Source organism: Topomyia yanbarensis, chromosome 3 (assembly GCF_030247195.1).
Source record: "Topomyia yanbarensis strain Yona2022 chromosome 3, ASM3024719v1, whole genome shotgun sequence".
Lineage (NCBI taxonomy): Eukaryota > Metazoa > Arthropoda > Insecta > Diptera > Culicidae > Topomyia > Topomyia yanbarensis.
In genome coordinates this window covers 252,194,413-252,218,096 of record NC_080672.1, presented here as the reverse complement: position 1 = coordinate 252,218,096, position 23,684 = coordinate 252,194,413, and the positions used below count along the sequence as shown (strand labels likewise).

General features: G+C 37.9%; 1 protein-coding gene across 1 annotated transcript in view; it reads right to left on the bottom strand.

Annotated features, from left to right (window-relative positions):
• Window positions 1–15,437, bottom strand: part of LOC131687864 (uncharacterized) — a gene marked incomplete at its 5' end in the record, with an annotated part of 88,903 nt that extends 73,466 nt beyond the window's left edge. Inside the window, one exon of the mRNA XM_058971950.1 lies at window positions 15,318–15,437. Coding sequence (XP_058827933.1) covers window positions 15,318–15,437 — 120 coding nt within the window. The remainder of the gene's footprint in view (window positions 1–15,317) is intronic.
• Between the last annotated feature and the right edge of the window lie 8,247 nt (window positions 15,438–23,684).

Below are 23,684 nucleotides of genomic sequence, written 5' to 3'. Positions count from 1 at the left end.
GTAGATCAATGATAAACGGTGTCCCACTTCCCACATCAAATTGCATCACGTAAAAAGCGCTGTAGAAAATTACGTAGTGGACCGATCCTTTTCAAACCTTTAGACTATAAAAAAACCCATTAGTAAGCTTTTGCACAGCATAGCAAAAACGACCGCACTCATTATGGGTGGCTGATACAGTTAAATCATTTTATACATTAGTATAGTTCACTGCGCACCTGACCACGCAGAGCGCCATACAGACTGTTATTTAAACTAATTACATATGTACGTTTTATCACAAAAGTCACTGCATATCACATTTACATCACATTTCATATACATATACATTAACACTTATTCAGCAGGTTCCCATACATTAAATTTCTCGTGAAATTCCCGAAAGCAAGTCCCTCTCGGCCAAGTTGACGGTGACAATGCAGCATTTCTCAGTTTCAAATCTACTCCAACCTTGAACGAAATGAAAGGCATCGAAGCTACTTCTTTCCAGTCTGGCACAAGTTTTTTCACAACGGCAGGGTTCTTTCCGAGCGATTATGCAACATGTTTAAATGACATGGGTCTACAAATGTCAAAGGTATAATAAAACTAATAAAAGCGCGTCTGTTAGTAAATATTGAAAAACTAAAGTGTGCAAAGTAGCCCCGCATATCCAAAGTAGCCCCGCACGACGGTATTTAATTTGTTGGAAATGCAAGGGGCCATCGAAAGTGTCACTGTACATAAAAACTGCCCTTGATGGATGGACATGCTTGAAATTACAAGTCTTAATTTACTGCAAATAAATATGTTTCTAGTTACATTGGGCATGAAAAGGGTACCTTTGGGTTCATTTGCTGCTACACAGTAATGTGTATGGCAAAAATGCAGTCAGATCACGCGTGTAATGAATTATCCAACGTCTCTTTATTAATTGGGACTGCCATTGAAACATCAATTGAATTGTACTCAATATAGAGCAAAAATGGACAACTATAAGTTAGAAGAAACATTGTACTTGGATCCCCCATCGAGAGTGGGGTCTTTGGAAGACTTCTTCTCCTGGATCTAATTTGAAAATTTGGATTTTTTCGGCCGATATTCTTCATAATAAGTATTCTTACTTTTCACATAACATAATGAATTAAATTGGAGTTGATGTAGTTTTCGATTTTTGCTCGCCTGCCTACCCATAGTTCAACGTTTCGGAGGGATTCACTTTTCATCTTGAGGGTGTGAATATTAGAAAATAGTTATAGTTTTCTCGCAATACAAAAATTTTGCAAATTTTCTCAGGACTACAAATATTTTATTTACCAAGTATGCACTTCGACGGCTTCCCTGGCGTAATCGATTTGAACTACCACCATATGAACATCGCTGTGCTCTCGTCAACCTGCCTACACTACGAAACAGGAGTTTTTCTGCAGTGACTTTTTATTTTCGATCTTCTCGCAGACAACATTGACTGCCCTGTGCTTCTTGCAAAGCTGAACTTCAACGTTCCTGATAGATCGTTGCGAAGAATAGATTTCTTCCCCCAATGGATGTTTGCTGCCAGCTCTTCAATAGCGTTTTTCACCTTTACGACATTAATAGGTAGTGTGCAAATTCAAAATAGGTTTAAGTTAGCATAGTATTTTAGTCTGCACGAAAATTATTAATATATATATATATATATATATATATATATATATATATATATATATATATATATATATATATATATATATATATATATATATATATATATATATATATATATATATATATATATATATATTATATATATATATATATATATATATATATATATATATATATATATATATATATATATATATATATATATATATATATATATATATATATATATATATATATATATATATATATATATATATATATATATATATATATATTTATCCCTTTATGGGCAGCTAGGGCCGAGGGTGGTGGCTAGCGGGTTTCATACATCCTTGACCTGACGGACAAAGCTATGGTGCCTTGAACACAGGCAACGCAGATCCAAGGCCATCATTGAAATGATAAGTTCTGCGTTTGAGATGTACTTCCCCCGGTTGCCAGACGAATACCTGTAATTATTACTTGTTGCTTTGTATGTATGAATCTAATGTTCAGTCCTGAGGGGTGTATCGTGGAAGGTGTGATTTTTAGCGTTCGAGTCCAGGAGTGCATATCTGTCTGGGTTAGCGTGGGTGTTTACTAATTGTGTAATAGTGTGATCGCTAAAGGCCCGAGCATATGAATGCCAGCGTGTCTCCAACTTTGCGTGCATAAATCCGATTTTAGATCCGTGTTGCCATTCGCACATTCACGTGTATTCTCGAACGATCGCGCGCGGACCGTGAATCTAATAATTAATTTTCAGTGTATGGTAGAGAAACGTGTTGTCTAGTGAATATGAGCATCATTCCCGATCGGTCCAACTGAAGGCATGAGTCTAGGCTGATCGAGAGTAGAGAATTCCGAACGTAGCCGGTCTATGATCGCGCGAGTGGTGGGTTAATGCTTGAGACCGCGGTTGTAAAGTTATAGGTGCCGAAAAGTTCACTTAAGTAAAGGGGTGTTGGCGAAATTGCGAGCGTAGGTCTGTGTGGATGATTGAAATTGTAATGTAAGTTCGCGTTTTTGACCAGGTCTGTGTTATCGCGAAAGTTAGGGGCGTTTGCACGTTTTGGATGTGAATGTATATGGGAGAATATGCAATTGACTGTGCTAGTGAATATCAGTATGAACCCAACTCAAGATACAGTAATAAAAGGAAAAATAACATGCCGAATGTTTCTTTTTTTAGGTCAATAACCGTGCATTGAAGAATGCTCAAAAACTCTGAACTAGGCCCCGTCGAGTCCAGTCTGTCCGTCTCGTTATGTCGTGTCTGGGGTTTCCAGGTTACATGCATTCACCAGATGAGACTAGCTTATGTCAGCTTACTTGTGCACTGGTTTCGTAGAATCGAGGCGATCATCGAAATGATAGATCCTACGAGTGAATGCACTTGGCCCAGTTGTTGCTCTTCTTGGATGTATGAGCTCAAATAGGTCATCACAAGAAAATAACGCATGAGACCGAAAATAAATAAAAAAAATAAAATAAAGAGAAGAGTTAGCATTGTTATTGAGTATTAATAATATGCCGATTTTTTTTCGAGAGTTGTCCTACTGGAACTGTAGAGCTAATTGATTTAATTAAGGCATGGACCTAGACTTCTGGAATCGGGGATAGAGACTTCCGGACGCGAACGATTCATGAATGCGCGAGTACGGGGGACTGTAGGTTCACGCTTGAGACTGCGTTTGAGTGATTACAAGTGCCGCGACGTTCATATTATCACCGGGATGTTATAATGTCTGGAAGAGCGCGAGTAAAGTTTGTCTGGATGGTCGCGAAGGGCTCAAGTATTTTTATATTTGTTTGTCACGTGTATGTGACTTTGTGTGTATACATTCGATTTTTATGTAGTTTAGTGAATATGAGCATTATATTTTTGATTGGTCCACCTGACGGCATTGGACTTATGCTACTAGGGCCTAGAATAGGGGATTCCGGACGAAACCGATTCATGATCGCGCGAACACGGGCATTTGGAGGTTCACTCTCGAGACCGGGATTGTTAATTTATAAGTGCTAAACCATTCACTTAGCCACCGGGGTGTTATACTTTTTACGAGATCGCGGGTGTAGTCGTGCGTGGATGATCGAGAAGGACTCGAGCGCTTGTATGTGGACGCCTTTGTCGCGTGTGCTAGTATGCAACTTCGCGTGGACACATTATTTTTATAAGCGTGTGGCCATTCGCATGTTCGCGTATTCTTCAACGATTGCACATGGACGTCTTGTCTAGTTTTTATTTCTATTGGTCCAACTAAAGGCATGAATTTGGGCTGCTATGATCAAGGGCGGAGACTTCCGGACGTGACCGATTCATGATTGCGCGAGCTTAGGTTCTTAGGTTCCAACGTTCACCTAATCAATCGGGGTGTTAGAATATTGGCGAGATCGCGGGCGTTCGTATTTGTGACCAGGTTTGTGTCATCGCGTAGGCCACGTTTGTATGTTTGGAATGAGGTGCCTGTAGAGAGAATTGGGCCCAAAACCCACATTGTATATTATTTGACCATGGCAGTGGATAATAAAGGTCGCCAAGTTAAGTACTAAAATTGATCACAATGTAGCTTAACTAAAAAGAAAATAATCGTATCCCAAGTTTATGTGATATAATCACTGTAATACTGCTTTGGTGGAAAAGCCCCCGGACCACATCAAGGTACAGTATCATGCCGAGGGATATATATATATATATATATATATATATATATATATATATATATATATATATATATATATATATATATATATATATATATATATATATATATATATATATATATATATATATATATATATATATATATATATATATATATATATATATATATATATATATATATATATATATATATATATATATATATATATATATATATATATATATATATATATATATATATATATATATATATATATATATATATATATATATATATATATATATATATATATATATATATATATATATATATAATCCAAAGAAGGATGTAATATTAAAATTATTTCACGAATTCTACACTAAAATGCAAAAAAAAAACTATTTACAGGGTAGGTAACATCAGACAAAAATAGTTTTGTCTTCTCAAACCTCAACAATTACATCTCATACATAATTGAGTATTTTTATCAGATTTTATCACACAACTTAGAAATGGATAGAGAAACAGCAAGAAAGGAGGGGAGTGAGAAAGAATGAGTGAGTGAGAATGAGAAGGGGGGGGGGGTGGTCGTGTGAGAAATGGCTAATGCCGTGACCTTATATTTATAGTTATATTATGCGATATATTTATTTTTTTACACCTTTATTATAAATAACGCAACTAGTAATTTTTGCGCCATGATCAGTATAACCTAAATCTTGTTAAAGAAGCCAAATTTTTATTAGAATTCTGCGAATAAAAAATGCAGTTGCTCTCAGTGATGCTACTAGTATAATTATATGAGAAATCTTTTATCTCACTACTCACTCACTTTAATCCATGATGATCTATGAATCAAATTACCCTTCAACATCTACCTCACGGCAACGCCTAATCCAAGGGATAAATACATGAAATCTAGTAAAAATTCCACTATGAAGTAAACTCACACATTATTTTGCCTTTGAAGAAAACTTACATATTAATTTTTGAGAAATAGTTTATATATTGTTGAGGTAATTCACAAAATGTTTAAAGAATCGAAATTCTTCGAATCACGTAGATGTGTTTCCATACCCGGATATTCAAAATCGCTTTAGTTTTGCCCCTAACACCAGTAAAGCAATACTCTGTATGAAACGATCTCATTTTTAGTTAGTGGAAATTGGTAATCAAAGACTAAAAATACAAAATGTTTAATATCTCCGCCGCTCGTAAACGGATTTTGACAACCTATAGCTTTTTTAGAAAGGTATTTTCTGGTTTGCGTGATGTGATCGCTTTATTCGAAAGATATTTGCTTAAAACATCGCTTTTTTTGAAAAAAAAATCACCCATATCTCAGAAAGTAAACAACAAATCGAAAACCAAAAATAATAATGTCTAACTGTCACATTAGGTCTTTCATTTGAAAATAGTTTCGGTTCAGCTATTGCTGATGATTACATGACATTAATGTACATACATACATACACACACAAACACACATACATACAGACATGGTCCGAGTGGACTCGTTGGCTAAGTGACAGCAAGGGTGGGACAACGCGGAGAAAGGAAGGTGGACCCATCGACTCATCCCAAATGTGTCTGCTTGGGTACATAGAAAACATGGACAGGTGAACTTCCATTTGACGCAGTTTTTGTCAGGGCACGGATGCTTCCGGAAGTACCTCGGTTTGGACACGCTTCGTCACCACATTGCCCGGAGTGTGTGAACGTACAAGAGACGCCGGAACATGTGGTCTTCGAATGCCCTAGATTCGAGGAAGTCCGAAGGGGTATGCCTGGTGTGACAGTGAACAATATCGTCGAAGAGATGTGCCGCGACGAGCGTATCTGGCACGCTGTCTATAGAGTGGTTACGTGTATACTCTCCGAGCTGCAAAGGAAGTGGCGAAGGGACCAGCAAAGTAGCACCACTGGCTAGAACGCCGCCGGGAAACCACAAATCGGGTTTCGGGAGAAATTCCGCCGCCGGGGAACTCTCCGACGGTGTAGACTAGGTCCATCGCAGGGGACCAGTTGAGTAGTACGCGATATAGCACTAGGTTAGGGTCATCGGGGCGCCAGTGAACCGGACGTCAGGCTTCACCGGAATCGCCGGAACGACCTCGACACCCTACCGGGTAGCTCGTGAGTAGGCTAGATCCACCGTCGGGGATTAGACCGAGTAGACTGTGTCGAATAGCTAGCAGTGGGTCGTTGGGGCGCCAGTGAACCGGAAGCTACGCTCTACCCGTAATCACTGGATGAACCTCAGCACCTACTGGCTGGCCCGTTGAGTAGGCTAGCTCCACCGCCGGGGACAAGACCGAGTCGACGAAGCGGGGAGCTAAATGGCTCACAGAAAGGTACATCGGGTCGGGAGCAATCTACCACCGGGGAAATCACGGTAGGGTAGATTCGCCGCCTTGGACTACCCGACAGAATCGTGACGAAAAGGGGAGCTAATTGGCTCACGAGACAAACACCGGTACAGAGAGAAATTCCGTTGCCGGGGAACTCTCAGTCGGAGTAGGATAGTATCCGAGTTCATCTCGATAAAGCTGGGAGCTAAATGGCTCAAGGAAGCGGGTATCGGTGTCGGGGGAAATTCTTCCGTCGGGGAACTATCGGTCGGAGGAGTGTGAGTTCATCGTTGGGGACTATCCAAGTAGATCGTGATAAGGTCGGAGCTGAATGACTCACGGAAACACGAGCTAAATGGCTCAATGAATCAGCACCTAAACCGCTCACGGGGACGAGAGCTACACGGCGACGTAGATGGATGGAGACAACAAGCAAGAGAAGAGTCGAGAGTTAAATCAAAGCTCATAGGTCGAGCCACTCCATGAACCAAGCGAGGCTCTGAGATAGAGCAGAAGAAAAAGGTGCGACGGAAGCACAACGAACCCCCTCACGAAGTAATACGATGACGTAGTTCCGTGGGGAAGAAGGGCGTAAAAAGTAAGGAATGTTTTTGGTGGTTAGGCACGAACGTGAGTCGTGAGTCCCACACAGTGCCAATACACTACAGGCCAGGCTTTTGAAGCTTTTTTAACCTTACTAAAAACATACATACAGACATTGTCCCAGTTTGTCGAGCTGAGTCAATTGGTATATGAGACTTGGCCCTCCGGACCTCGGAAAGTGTTTACAAAGTTTGAACGAATCCTATACATTTCTTTAGTAAGAAATGTAAAATGTGTTGTCCAGTCGATTGGAATAATTTTACAACATCATCACATTACGGGGAGGTTCTCATTCAAAATTTTCAAAAATTTTATTTTTTTTCTTTACATATTTGAAAGCGTCTACTATATTGTGTTAAACAGGTTTTTCGATCCGCGCGACCAAAGCGTTTCTACAGGTCATTGTTCGAAGTAGCGTCCTGGTCGCCATGGGACGCGCTCGACTCGAGTAGAAATCTTTTCATGGCATTATGCATGCATTGTACATTTGTACAGGTCTCGAGAACGTATTTCTTCACGGCTTGATCTGTAGATGCATCGCAAACTAATCGTGAGTTATCAAACAACAACAGAAAATAGTGAAAATCGAAAATTTTTGTTCAAAATTGTTAGTCACATTTTAGTCCACCATATTGGAATTGGCCCTTTTCATTTTTTTTATTTTGATGCATATTGCCTAAAATTCGTGTTTATAAATCAATCTTTCTTTTTCTCGATTTCGGCTGAAATACCACTTATTTTTAGTGGAGGTCCGCCATATTCAATCGGCTATTTTAAATTTCGAACAACTGACTTCAGCGATGTGCAAAACCCATAATTCCATATAATTGTTACAAAATTTTACCACGAATAATTAATCGAAATTCTTTTCTTTCTTAAAACTTTAAACGCGTTCATCCTAAAACATGACTTTTCAAAACTGCATGCAATCTCACTTGAAAACGGTTCAATTTAATAACTGTATCTTTTGACCTCTCTAAAGAAAACCTTTTTCATTGGAGGAATGACCTATAAAATCTACAAATTCTTTGTATTCACTATTTTTAGTGAAGCCTTAAAGTGGAAAAAGGAATGATCCGTTCTTAGGCCATCCCTCCAATAAATTCGGTTTACTTTGAAGCCTTATTATTAATTTTGTGTTTCAAATCGATCATGAGCCAGGCAGTACTGGAATTTTATGCTCACCTAACCTTAAACAGAACGTCACCTCGGGCGCCATTTTGTTTTTTCGCCCTGAAAAATCTATAAATGAAGACGAAAATATAAGTTTTTTGAATCATAAAACTGTTTTCTTCTATGTTTTTTCGTTGGCCCACTTTTTGGTCATTTGAATGAGAACCTTCCCTTAAAACATTTCTTGCGTGTCCACCGAAATAAGAATGTTTGATTACTTTGCACGACAGGTAGTGGCTGAAATTTTCAATAGGTAGATTTGATTTCAGTCTCGACGTACCTTCAAAATAAACCACAATGATCGTTCTTTCTAAGAGTGTTATTCAGCGCCTCTTCTTCTTCGGTTGGTGAGTATAGTGCGATCGTTTATGTTTTAACATCCAAGTACAGCGAAATTTGGTTCTATTTCAAAGATATTTTGTGCAGACAATTTAGGTGTTTGATAACAATTGATTTAAGGATTATTTGTCTCGAACACTAATTTGGTGGGATGCACCTAAGACAAGACGTGACAATCGGCTTATTATTTTTTCTTCGGTATTCTTCTTTTCGCACATTTTCACCCTGCCGAAATCTTCCGAACAGTGTTGCTGTTTTTATTAATGAAAATATAGTCTTGTTAATTTATTTTATGCCGACAAAATTTTGTATCTTGAATTCACTATATTGATGAAGGACACGTTTTTTTTCCATGTCATGGTTGTTTAGTACGGTTTGACGAAGCCATTTTCTGAATAATTTTAGATTACAGTGTGATTTCTGTCTTATTTTTGTTAAAGTTGATCAACCACGTATATGGTAAATGCATGATAAATACTTGTTTCACTTTGCCGTGCAATTTCAGTTCAATTTAGTCATTTTTACTTTTTTAACTATAATAGTTTTAATTGTCAAAAGTAATGACAATCTTTTCCTATAAATATAGCAACACTGCAAAACATAATTTCGATATCCCTGCAGTAACGTTGCGTACGGTGCAAAACGTCAGAATCAACCAATCAGGAGCTGGAACATTCTGACATAAAATTGGAACAAAAACCGCCCCTCCCCTATTGTCGCGTCTTGTCTTAGGGATGCACATTGAAGTGACTTGATAAGATTGTATCAAGCAACAGTATTCTAAATAATGCGATGGTTGCTTCGTACAGTACACCGACACAATCTGCACTGAAAATCAAAGGAAAGGCTCTAATATGTAGATTTACTTGTAAAACCAGCGCCTTATCTAAGTACTAGGACATAAAAATATAAAAATATATCTATCAAAAATCACCAGCCAATAATATCGACCAAAGATAATGGATAAAACTTTTGAAAGAAAGCAATTAGGATTAACGTTTTTCAAAGCAAAAAACCTCATGAATGTTTTAATATATGTATAATTGGATCTTACACAGGTGTTGACTTAGCGATTATTTACTTGTGTGGCAAATAAACGGAAGCACCCGAAGGAACGCAAACGACATTGAAGGAGAACCATACAATGTCGGTACAGTTCAACGGTGAGCTGGAAGATTAAAAAAACAAAAACATAAAAACCAGAATGGCCACACTCACTAAATGGGCAAACAAATCGGATTTGCGCGTTTTAATTCGGTGGGTTCTGGTGAATGCTAGCCTGCAGCCTCAGCTAATCGGGTATTTCCCATTCTTTCCCGAAAAAAGCAATGTATTCATGGGCACGACGGAATCCCGTTGAAATGTCATTGTTTGGGGGTTACATTTTTTCAACGCTTGTTGCTGGGAAGCTTATTGTCCACTTCAAAGGTGTTTGAAATTTATGCTCTCTGTTGGCTGTGGCCCTACTGGGTCTGTGGCTCGGCGGGTTCGCAGTAAAATATTCACGCGGCACATAACCTTTCAACGCGTTTCTTTTTTTCGGGAACTATTTCAAGAACGTTCACTGAACGAACGAACGAACAAGAAGCGGTATTGGTTCTTCGTGTGAATCGAGACATATATTTCGTCCACAGACGAACGAAATCTTTCTGCTTCGCCACGGTTATTTACGAGACTTCTTACGTGAAATGAGACAGCAATTGCCACTAAATTTATAGCAAAGTACGTTCCTGAAATCGGCATGCGAATTGTATTGATGCCGATCAATTCCAAGAAGATAATCAGAGTTGAAATAAATATTTTCAGTATCAGAATAAGACACAATTCACCGAGCGGAGTGACAGTGCCTTTCTTTTCCTTTTCCAATATTTTTGACGTTGATGACACCAATGGTTTTATCAAAATCAAATAGTCTACAAAATAAGGATGGATTGCTTTCTGAGTAAATTTTGTGATGAATTTGTTTGGAGTTCAGGATGGAATAATAGGATTTCTCTTTTAATAGGATTTATTTTTAATAGAAACAATAAAGAACTGCATTCAAACTTTCATATATAATTTTCATTAATACTTTTTTTGAGAGTTGTCCTACTGGAGCCGTAGAGCTGGGTTTTCGGAAGGGCTCCCTGTCTGAATTACTAACTACAATGGCAGACGAGACGGGAAATGTCACCCACTAAAACACTGCTTAAGGCTGATTGTGATATTGAGTGTACGGTTTAGATGGGCGGGCAATGTGCGTCACGATCGCATGTATCATTGCAAAAGGCTCGAGCGTTTGCATATTAATGTATTCGGTCGCGTAGGCATTGCTATGTCGCGAGTGCTAGTGTGTATGTAACTTCGTGAGTATGAATTCGATTTTATAACCGTGTGGCGATTCACATATTCGGATGAGTTCTTTAATTATAGCGCATACCGTGAATTTGATACTTCATTTTCAGTGTACTGTTCAATTACCTACTGAAGCGAGTGAGTTCCCCCATATCATTAGATTTCGCGGTTTTGCCGCCATGGAATGTTGTGTAGTGGATATGAGCATTGTTTTTGTATTGGTCCAACTGAAGGCATGGACCTAGGCTGCTAGGATCGAAGGTAGGGACTTCTGGGCGTGATCGATTCATGATCGCGCACACGCGGGCGTTTGGAGGTTCGCGCTTAAGATCGTGTTGGTCAATTTATATGTGTTAAAACGTTCACTCAATCACCGGGTTTTTTCATGTTTTGTGAGATCGTGGGCGTAGCATGATCGCGGAAGAAGGTGTGCGTGAATTCGCATTCACGTCATTCGCATATTCTATTGCTTTCCTAAATAATCACGCGGACCGTGAATCTGATATTTAATTTCCATTGTATGGTTCAGATACTAGACGATAGTGAGTTCCCCAATATCACTGGAGTTCCCGGGCATATCGTCATTGTCTAGTATAGTTGCCTGAGCGATTTTTTTTTGATTGATCGAGCTGAAGCCATGAATCTAGTAGGTTGCTAGAACCAAGTATAATGACTTTCGGAAGTGACTGATCCATGATTGCGCGAACACGGACGTTTGTGGGCTCATGTTGAGATTGCGTTTGTAAATTTATAAGAAACGTTCACTTAATTATGGGATGTTTTAATGGCTGCGCGATCGCAGGCGTAAGTATGTGTTTATGATCACAATTGCATGTGCACGTTTGTCACCAAGTTAGTATTATCGCAAAGACCACGAGAGAGATTGTGAGTGTGTATCAGAGAATATGTAATTGATTGTGTTAGTGAGTCCAATCCAATCTTGTCTAGATCAGGGCAGTTATCCCAGAAAATTTGGGCAGATATGCGGGTAGAGCCCACGTATATCGTTTGTAACGGTTCCGAAAAAAAACGTTTGAAGCTCGTAAATATAATCAAAGAATAAGTCATTCTAAAATATAACATCTATCAACAGTATTTTAGTGGAATACACTAATGGTGTTTTCGTTTTTTCCTGGTGATACACCGGTGTAGTAGAAAAAAGAGACAGACTGATTACACCCAAGTTTACACCCACCGACTACACCGGTGTAGTTTACAGTCAAAAACGAAAATGACATAAAAAATTAAATAAACAAATGCTACACTATTTCAACAAATTCTAAAAGCGTATTCATGTATATTGCACACGGAAATGTTGTATGATGCCGAATAAAGCACATTTATTTGTCCGGTTTTCACTCTGAATGTTATTTTAGCTGATCTTCTTCATTGAAGAACCCCAGCTCGAATCATACGCCTGAAATTTTTAGCCGACCTATACAGTGTATGTAATGGAAATAATACGGTTCCAGGAAGCATAGTCTGGACTTCCAAGCCAACAGTTTAATGTGATACAGCTTTACCCAAAAATGTCTTTTAGGTACTTATATAAATTAGAAAACTTTGTCATTCTGTTCAAAAAGAAATAACTTCGAAAATATTATTAATGAAAATTTAATCAATGACATAATTTGTTGCGAACAAATTGAGTAGTTTATGTCGTTTCTGCTTACCTTATATGAACGGGTGCGCTTTTTTACATATTATGGACATCTTGTGGAAATATACGCCAAATAAGAGCTTCTTTATGGTTGCACATAGAAGTCCGCCCTATAAAATAATCTCTTCCTAGTAAACACATCCAGAATGAAATTCGTAATGTGGGTTGAATTTGTTTTTATTTTGATTATACAGGTTTTAACCTTAAGGTCATTCGCCTCTTTTCAGGTTAGAGGCATCTCTTTTGGAAAAACCTCTAGCCCTATGTTCGTGTTTGGGAATCGAATTCAGGCGAGCTGCGTACAAGGCAATCGATTTACCAACTACGCTATGGCCGTTCCCCTGCGTTGAAATTCTAAGAGAGAAAACATTCTGACTGCGATGAATGGAATCCAGTAGCGAAGTCTGCTGTCAAACCGACTGAGACAGAGAGTTGTGAAAGAATTTCAACTTTTCTCTTGGTGGAAACTAATGGGTAGAATGTATGGGCGCAAACAGTTTTTTTTCAGATTTTATTAGAAAAATTAATAATAAGTAGGGTGATGAGCCCATTTTGGCACCATTAGGGAGAGGGTCGCTCTATTTTTTGAACAACTTTAAAAGAAGCCATATTACCTGTAACCTTTTTCAGAATAAAGTATCAGTGTATTGTTTCTCAAACAACTATATAATGCTTATTTAGCAGAATTGTCTCAATTTTCAACATAAATGAAAATAAATGTTCTATTCTGTGCATCTATTCCCATCTCAACGATCCAATTATCGCCTCATGGGCGTGCCAATATCCACCTCATTGAAAAACAATCTAGTTGAAACGCAATGCCTCATATTTCATTTACGTCGATTCTAACTAGGTATCCAGATCATGGACGCCAACGCGTGATTTGTAAGACGAATCATTCTGCTTTTTCCAACCGATCAAAACAAACGTAAACATCACGCACATGAAAGAAACTCATCAGCTGTTAGTAGAAGAGTGCCCAGAATTGCGCACGCAGGAAATAACCATGCGACGGTTAACAACTGGAATGACAAGTTTCATATCACACATTGCTTTGTCTCGATCCGAATTGTATGTGCAGATGAAAATAAAATATCTGCAACCAACAATTAGTTGAATAACTTGAATTAATTAATTACTTTTACCTGATATTGCATTACAATATATTTTCAAGTTCATGTTTTGATTTGGCCGCACTGGTGATTCTTTTCTGTATGATGGATGCAAAAAGTTTGTTTTAGTTGTGGTAGTCTATCGGACAAAACATGGCGATAATGTGGGCCCCCATATTTAATATTATCCTATTATAACACTAGGCCTATCCTAGTGTTTGACGAGTGCTTTTAAAGTGAAATAATCGTTAAAAGGTTCTCCAGCTAAAATAAAGGTATGTATCAGTGCAATGTTTAATATATTTGTGCCGGAACAACAGGATATGAGGCGGCAAATGCTGGCTCGTAAGTGTTTATTTTGCTAAGCGCCGTTGCGTCCTGATTCGGTTCACTACGTGAGTGAGGCGGATTAGCAGATATTTCAATAAGGTGATTTTGTTTTAATTAAAAGTTGGATTTAGAGGATAGTTCTAAATACATATGTTCACAACAAATAAAGAATACAACTTGAGCTTATTTTTGCACATCTGTTTTAGCCAAATCGATATTGTCATTATCTCATATGCTTGGCTCGAAACCAAGCGGTGCGAAATAGGGTCACAATAGGCTCTACTACCATAATAGGAACATCACCCTATTTAAATAAACTTCTACAATCTATTCCCATATTGTTTTATGCATCAAATGTGGATTTATTTTACAACTACAATATTGTAGTTTTTCCAAACCTCCCCCTTTTTACGTCTTTCCCATACATTTTGATTCAGGTTAGTCACTACCGAAACAGCGCCATCACCGAAATTTTTTCATGAAGATATTACCTAATTTTGAAGTTTTTCCGAGCTATAAATTTCTGGAATGACAGGGATTTTGAAAAATTGGACACTTCGACATTGGTTGTGGTCCGCACAATAAACTGAAAATTGTTCGAACTTCGTTCGCACAGGATTAAATATTTTCTTATTATTTTCTGCAACGGTAAATCATTGAATTTTTGCAGGCTAATAGAATAGTTTAATAGTTTGTATTCGAACACTTATGGATACAGCTTGACCCATTTATCCCATGCGAAATGCATGTTTTTTCTTAGAATTTTCATGATTACGCCACGACAGTTGAACGAGCTGTAATGATTCATCAAAACAGTTGAATCTAGGTTTTGATAATGAAATACAAGATCTAGTTTGAATATGTTCATGCAAGCCATTGAGATACAATTGCTTACGTCATGCCTAGTGATGGCATCACACATTAAAACATTTTAGAATAATAATTTGCGTTGCAATAACTTACACAAACTCCTATGTAGTTTAAATTTCAATCCATTTCAGTTCTCGTAGTAACCCAAAACTGTTGTAGCCTACATCGGATGGATACTCAGCCGTTAAAATTTCAATAATACTAGTGCCGACAAACGGCCTTTCTCACGGATTCTCAAGCAAAGAAAATAATACGGCATTTAAAATCGAATAAAAATAAACTAAATACTTACATACTGTCGGTATCGGATTACACATGCGCGCGACGACGCCGTTCGAGTGTTGTCGGTGACCGGCCAGTTCGGATGGGGGTGGCAGTATACGATGAGCGGCAGAGACGGCGATTCCGGTAAAGATCAGGTATAGATTTCAGCAGATAGAATTGAATTTATGATCAGCAGCCGAGGAACCGCGTAGCGAGTGGATTCGCAAGTGTTGCACATGGAATGAAAAAAAAGGGAGAGAAACTATAATAATTTATTCGATGCTTTGATGCTCTTCAGAAGGTAATGGAAATTGCACTGGTATGGGAGAGGGTAGTTATGGAGGAGTTCACTTTTTATGCTTAAGTTTGCCTTCGTTTGTTGCAGACAGAGAAATGCGTATCATCATGTGTTATCTAAAATTATTCTTAAATATAAATAAGCATTAAATTATGATTGACTGTTGAAGTTATTGTGAATAAAAAGCAACATGATTTTAAATGGTAAGATTCAAGAGATAAGACTGAGTTGCGAAAATCGCTACGGTAGGTGGGACGGCAAGATTAATCCACTCATTATGCTTGCCGAAATGTGTGTGTTAAGTGTTTGAGTATTTAGGTAATAGAAATTGATGTTAATACTTTCTAATGACGTTTTTGTTTCTAAATGATCCATTTCTATTAGGACCTTTTGTGAATGAATATTAGTAAGCTTGTGTTCAAACATATCAAACAACAAGTCGAATAACTTATCAGAAATGTTCTCAACCCATTTCCCGTGCAGAATGACCCATGTGGCATCACGAGACATGACTTGTAAAATTTTATACTAATAGTTTGCTTCAACGTATTCGAATTGGCTCTTTTATTTAATGAACAGAGCATAGATTAAACGGATTTTGATGTATTTCAACTATCATAAAAATGCTCAAAAACATGCTTTTTGTCTTGTCTCTAGCGGGGAATGAGTTAATGACCAAGCTTCAGCACGGGAAAAATCATTTCTCATATTCAGTCACGGTTTTCGCTATGTCATTACCAGATAGTTAAAAAATTTGTTTCTAACAAAACCTACATAAGTTATATAACAAAAAAATACAAAAAAAAACTGGTGAGCTCTTGTGAAGACGCAACTTTTATCACCTAATATCTTTTTGCATACATCGAATAGTTTAAGTTTTTATAATCTGTTTATTTAATATGGAACGGCACGTTAGCTTGAAGGTGTCGATGCTTTCGTTATACATTTCAAATTTTCTAAAACTTTGGGGTTACATTATGAATTTATCTAAGAGTTATATGAAGAGACCATTTTAGATGATCTTAATCAAGGAATTCACTGCGTTATACATGAGGGTTTAAATTTCTTAAATCTTTAGAGTTTTCCTAATTAAATCGAGAGTTGTCCTACTGGAGCTGTGGCGCTAAGGTTTCGGAAGGACTCCCCGTGAGAATCACTCAATACAATTGTAGACGAGACGGGAAATATCATCCATTAAAGCACTGCTTAAGGCCCATTGCAGCGGGCCGTGATTCTGAATGTGATATGCATTGTACGGTTCAGATACTTTTAGTAGAGTGAGACACGGTTATATGAAATAATAAAAATTTGCTCTGAGTAACTTTTTGTGTTGTATTTAGCTCACAGAAGAACTCTGCAAATTTTAAGCTCGATCTCGATACTTTTGCGTTCGTGGTTTAAAGTTTAGCTCCTAAAAATAAATAGTGGCCAAACAGATAATTGATTTTGACGCATTAAGAGAAGATCAAAACAAAATTGCATATAATTGGACAACCAACAGCAGTGGTGCTAGAAAAAATGAATATTTTATCAATCGACAGAGTATCAATCGGTTTCTGCTTAATAACTTTTTTCTCAAGCATCAGATCGTTTTGTGGTCTTCGAAACTTTGTTTCTCATAAAAAACACAAAACGATTTATTTTTAGGAAGCAATGGGCGACTCTCGGAGGAATTATTTTGTGACATTTAATTTTCCTGTGCAAAATCTCATGTAAACTTTAAACAGTGGACGCAAAAATATACTTTCACTGACCAAGCTAAGAATTTTTTACAGTTGTTCTAGGATCCAAATACCTAAAAAGTTGCTCGGAGCAGGAATCTAAATTTGTCCCAAATTTGTTAATCGTTGCGAATGGCTCGAGCGTTTGTGCGTTAACGTATTCGATCGCGTGGGCGTTTGTATGTTTGTATTCGATTGCGTGGGCGTTTGTATATTTGTAGGCTGCTGGGGCTGAGAGTAGGGACTTCCAGGCGTAAGCAAGGTTCACTCTTGAGACCCCTTTTGTAAATTTATATGTACTGAAACGTTCACTTAGTCGTAGGGACGTTATCCTGTTTATACGATCGCGGGCGCAGATGTTCATAAATTGTCGCGAAGAGCTCGAGCGTTTGTATGTTAACGTGTTCTAGCGTGTATGTAGCTTTGCGTGCACAAATTCGATTTTTTATTTGTATTTTTTTTCATTTTAATCCCAGCGGTGATTTCATGTTTGCGAGATCGCGGACGTAGTTGTGCGTGGACGAAGCTCAAGCGTTTGCATGTTAACCTAATTCTTGCGTCTGTTAGCGTGTATATATTCGATTTTGTATCCATATGGCCATTCGCATATTCGCGTTTGAACCGTGACTCTAAAGCTAAATTTTCAGTGTACGGCTCAGAAACTAGAAGAGAGTTCCTCTATACCACTAGAGTTCCTATTTATGTGTTGTCTAGTATATATGAGCCTCATTTTTATTCGACTAACTGAAGGCATCAGACTAGGTTGCTAGGATCAAGGGAAGAGACTTCCGGGTGGCACCGATCAATAGCCGCGCGAGCGGTGGGTTAATGCTTGAGACCGCGTTTGTAGATTTATAAGTACTAAAACATTCACCTTATCACCAGGGTGTTTTAATGTTGGCAAGATCGCGGGCGTAAGTATATGTAGATGATTGTAATTGCGTGTGCGCGTTTGTGACCTGGTTTGTGTTATCGCGAAGGCCACGAGCGTTTGTACGTTTAGAATGGAGAGATTGTGGGTGTATACGAGAGAATATACAATTTATTGTGTTAGTGAGTGTTAGCATGAATCTGATTTAAGATATAGTAATAAAAGGGAAAATAAGTCCAGCAAAGGCGGATGGAGTTAGAACACAAATAAAGATTATTTTTAGTGTGCATGGATAATGTTAGATAGAGTAAATTGATTTATAAAGTGAGGAATATAGAGTATAGAATCTATACTATTGAGTAAATGAAAATATAATAGCTACAGAAAAAATAGATATTACATGCATCTAAACTACTTTTAGATGTTTGGTGATGTGGTTCGCGTGGGTTGGATTTCCTCAAAAACGACGTGATTCAGTTTGTTATTTATTTATTTATTTATTTAATATAATTATATCCATCGGACTTTGCAGTCTAAATGGACAGATAGAGTTATAAATAGTTATAAATAACAATACATCTGATAAACTAAAGTAAAACAATATCACATCAAATAAAAATATCAAAGCACAGTAGAGCGGCTAATCTTATTGATGAAGCGACTGGACAACTCATTAAACTCAAAAAACTCTTCCACTGTGGTGAACGTTCGAGTGCATGCGGTAATCGCTTCGTTGGATCCAAACAAGGTACGATGAAATCTTTGCTGAAGCAGTGTTGTATTACGTAATGTTCTATTTGGAATCCGGAAGTTTACTTCCGAACGAAGCTCTGGAGCATCCATCTCACCGTTAATCAGTTTTGCGATTACCAGCGCTTGCTGTATTTTTCGCCGGCGTTGCAACGTATCCATTCCCAGAAGTTGACACCTATCCGGATATGCTGGCAAATTAGCTGGATCATTCCACGGTAGATTTTTTAAAGCCATGCGCACAAATCGTTTCTGCACACGTTCGATTCTAATGCACCACGTTACTTGATGCGGACACCAGATCACCGATGCGTTTTCGAGAATAGGGCGGACGAGTGAACAGTACAGTGCCTTCAGACAATGTGGGTCGTTGAAGTCCATAGCAATCTTGGAAATAAATCCCAACTGACGTGTTGCTTTTGAAATAATCTGCGAGCGTTGCAAATCGAACGTCAGTTTCGCGTACAATTGCACTCCTAAATCACACACCTGTTCAACTCTTGTCAGAATTGTACCGTTAATCCTATAATCGAACTGTACCGGGCATAAAATACGATGGAATGTAATCACATGACATTTCGCCACGTCAATGACAAGCTTATTTCTGCCACACCATTCTACGAACAGTTGTAGTAAACCTTGTAGGCGCCAACAGTCTTCTACAGAACGAACAACAAGGTACAACTTCAAGTCGTCAGCATAAACTAGTTTGCAGCCGGCTCCCAGCAGCAATGCGATGTCGTTGAAATATAGTACGAACAGCAGAGGTCCCAAGTTACTCCCTTGTGGAACACCAGACTTGTTGGAAAATTGTGACGATGTGCAGTTATCTAATTTTACTCGCAGAAATCTTCCGGAAAGATATGAATCTAACCAAGACACCAATTGTGAAGCAATGCCGAGACGAGACAGCTTGCATAAAAGTATTATGTTGGGCTAGTTGAGCATTAACTAGTGGCTGAACAGAATGTTTAAACCGTTATAAGGCCCAGAGTTTAGGGCTAATAATGAATGTTATATTAACACGGTTCATTCACTTATTTTAGAACATATTCACATTTATTTCGTAATAACAACTGTTTTGAAAAAGGTGGCAATATAGTTGCCACCACCCGGTAAAAACATTACATGAAACTCTATTTTTGAAGCATAGTACAGGATGAAACCCATACGAAAGCTTATGCTAGCCGCCGTCATGCAAGTGTTTATTTAACTATTTTTGGATTTGCTAGTTTTACTGTTTTTACCTCCACCTCTATGCAGGCCCGTGCGCAGAACTTTTTTAAGAATGAGGGGGAGGAGGGAGGGTCATATTATTCGTTTCTTGTAAAGAAAGGAGAATAGCAACCCTCAAATTTTGAAGATATTTTCTCAGGTCTGGAGGGCCTACTCTTTTGTACCAATCGGCTCAGCTCAAAAAATTGAGACAATGTCTGTTGTCGAGAAGGAATCTCCAACAGACGCCGCTGCTTGCTGGCTCGTGGTAGTACCGGTTTCTTACTGCAGTGATTTGTACTAAACTTACCGAATACACTTAAACCTCTTGTTTTTACCATCCCTCATTCTTACGCAGTCACCGTTAGGTATTACTTCAATAGGGATTGTGCTCTTAATCTTTTTACTTTGCGTTAATTGTTCGTGGTTTTCCATTGCTGCTGTTTCTTGCTTGCTGTCCAACTTTCGTGGTATATCTAACTAGCTGAGATTTGCTGTAAATATCGTCACCTGCCGAGACGCGAAACGATCCAGAGGTGCTGACCTTAACCTACATGTATTTACAATTACCTGCCAGGGTTTCTTATCGTTCTTGGCGCTACCTGTTTCTATTTATCTGTTCCTATTTAGCTGGTGCTGAGAGTTCCCCGGCAGCGGAATTTCTACCGATACCGATTCCCGTTTTCGTAAACCATTTAGCTCTCAGGCACTGGGACAGATCACCGGCCAGCGGTGATATTTTTTTAATCTTATTCCGAGTGTTTATAACTTCGTGTTGTTTGTTTGTTTTTCATCCTTAGCTGATGTTGCAAGCACCTTGACCAACTTTTTTTCTGCTCAGGAAAATTTCAAATGTTATTCAAAGCCTTCATTGGAATGCGTTTGAACACCCCCTCGCCCCTCCTTACCACGCTCCTTTGCGCACGGGCCTGCCTCAACGTTATAATGTGTCTATGCCAATTCTCAACTTATAGCGATTTGAAACTTTACACCAGTTTTTAAATAAATTTTCTTCTAGACTATAATCTTAGGTCTACTTTTTCAATTTATCCTCAAAATTAAGGGGTGATTTATTGATAATCAGGTAATGAGCAGTAAATCACTTTCACTCATCTGTGAATTTCTGATCCAGCTCGATTTGTCTTTATATTCGTACTGATCCCTTTTGAAGTACATCAAACATTAGGAAAACTGACATTTTTAACGGACGGCTATATTGCCACCTATTTAAATTCATTTTATTTTTATCTTTGTGATTATTGCCACTCATAACCCATGTTTTCGAATAAAAAAATAGCTACTTTTACATATTTGCATCACTAACTTATTGGGTGTAGAGAATTTTTTTCCAAATCGAACTAATTTTATTGTCCAGAAGAAAATCGCTGTGTTTTTTTTAAACTTTTCACCAATATGAAAATTTTCCCTGTGGTGGAATAAAAACAATAAGAAGAGTTGCCAGACTCTTAACACATAGATTTCATAAGACTAGAACACTTATTACTTTATATCCCTGCGCTACGAACGAAACGACAAGGTGGCAATATAGTTGCCTTATAAAGGGTTAAGAAAGAGGATCCATCAATAAGAGATTGTCGTCTGATTCGTTATAGACGACTAGACGAGTGTTAATCGCCATCTTCACGAGCTAGAGAAACAGTTCGAGCGAGATAAAAACACCCACCTTCAGTCTGATCATCTCTTATAGATGATCGTCTATTGATCTGATTCGAATGAATCGATCACTACGCCCGAGATCAAATGAGCTTCGACCAGCTGAACCAATATGTCCCTCCATTCGAAACATCCATATCAGCTGTCCGCCAGAAACACTCGATCTAATAACTAAGGTAATTTCGGGAGAGATCCCGCGTCGGGTGAGATGCCGCACTTTCTATATCTCGTATATAGGGTCACTTTTATACGGTAATATGATATTGTGAGTTTGTCTTTCGAAGAACTACAATACTGGAGATGTAAAATAATCCGTATTACTACGTAACTTACGAAAATTTTATTAATGATTATGTGCGTCCAGTTGCATCATGGAGCGCCGAAAATTTTTCAGCGCCGCATCAAAATTTCGTTTTTTTAAGTTGTTCGATTTTTTTTGGGTAAATCGTGTATCAGTGTATGAATAGCTGGGACCTTTTAGAAGGCATTCTGATCATGAGCACGGTCATCCATAATTTCAGAGGAAAACGTCGTCGTGCGGCATCTCTCCCCTACAATTGGGCTAGATGCCGCATCAAAATTGTGGGTGAGATGCAACACTCGATGGCGGAGGATACGTAGCTAAAATATAATTTTTTCACCTCGGAATGTCATCAAACGATCATTTACGTCAGGTATAGGTTCTTAATAAGATATATCCACAGACTAGCGGACCTAACACAGTGACATATAAGATTGAGCCTATTTATTTATATATTTAAACGGGCGATATGTGTCTAAGTATTAGTTGCTTCGGTTTATTCCTGAAAGCTTCAGACACTAATTTTCGTGAACGCATTGATTTGTAGTGATGTCAATACTGAGATAAAAACGAAAATTTTAACGAATTGATGCTGCTTCAAAATGAATCTTTCAAGAACAAACCTAAGTTATATAAATTCATTGTTGGGAGAAACAGCCAAAAACTACTTTTAAGAAACCCCTACCAACACATAGATATATATCGCTCGTACAAACATCTAGATAAGTAGTACCCTTAAAAAATTACTCAAACTTAACCGTTACATAAGGTTGCGATGTTTAAAATTTTGTTAAAAAATGTTTCTAGAAATGGTAGTACCCCTTAAGAAAAGTGAAGGTGTTTATAGGTGTAATCAAACTTCATGAAACTCAGCTGAAGACACCTAATCACAAAAACATCAACGATAGCTAAAACATGCTTTTGTTCACCATTTTTCAGTTTGTGACCACGGTGCGGCGTCTCACCCGCACATGCGGCATCTCTCCCGCAATGACCTTTTTTTTTAAATGTTAATGGAAAATTGATAAGAAATTTTTTCATATCAAAAACCATTTCACAGTATTTTAGAGACTTGTCGCAATTGATAAAAATGATCTCATCATATATTGAATGGCATCAAGCAGGATCGATTTTTACAAATGTGCGGCATCTCTCCCCAAATTACCCTATTAGTCATGAGATTCAGAGATCAAAGAACCAAGCACTCGCTTGGATCTCTCACTCTTATCCATAACCCAAGAGTACGCGCCCTTAGGTTCATCACCGTAGCACAGGGTTTTAGGATTATGTACTATAAATTCCATTAATATTAAGAAAATAAAGGTGCACACAATGCACGACGTTGTGAGTGTTCGGAAATATTTGATATCTTTTACATCACATAATAGTAAAATGGATTATGTCATGTGAAAATGGATGTAATAAAATGATTTTATATCAACCTTTTGAATTATTTTTGTACAAAAGAAATAAATATAAAAATTAACTACAGCATGTTTCAAAATTTCGTCGAAAAAACTATCGTGTAAGTTGGTTTCACGAGTAAATTTATGTTAAGTATCATA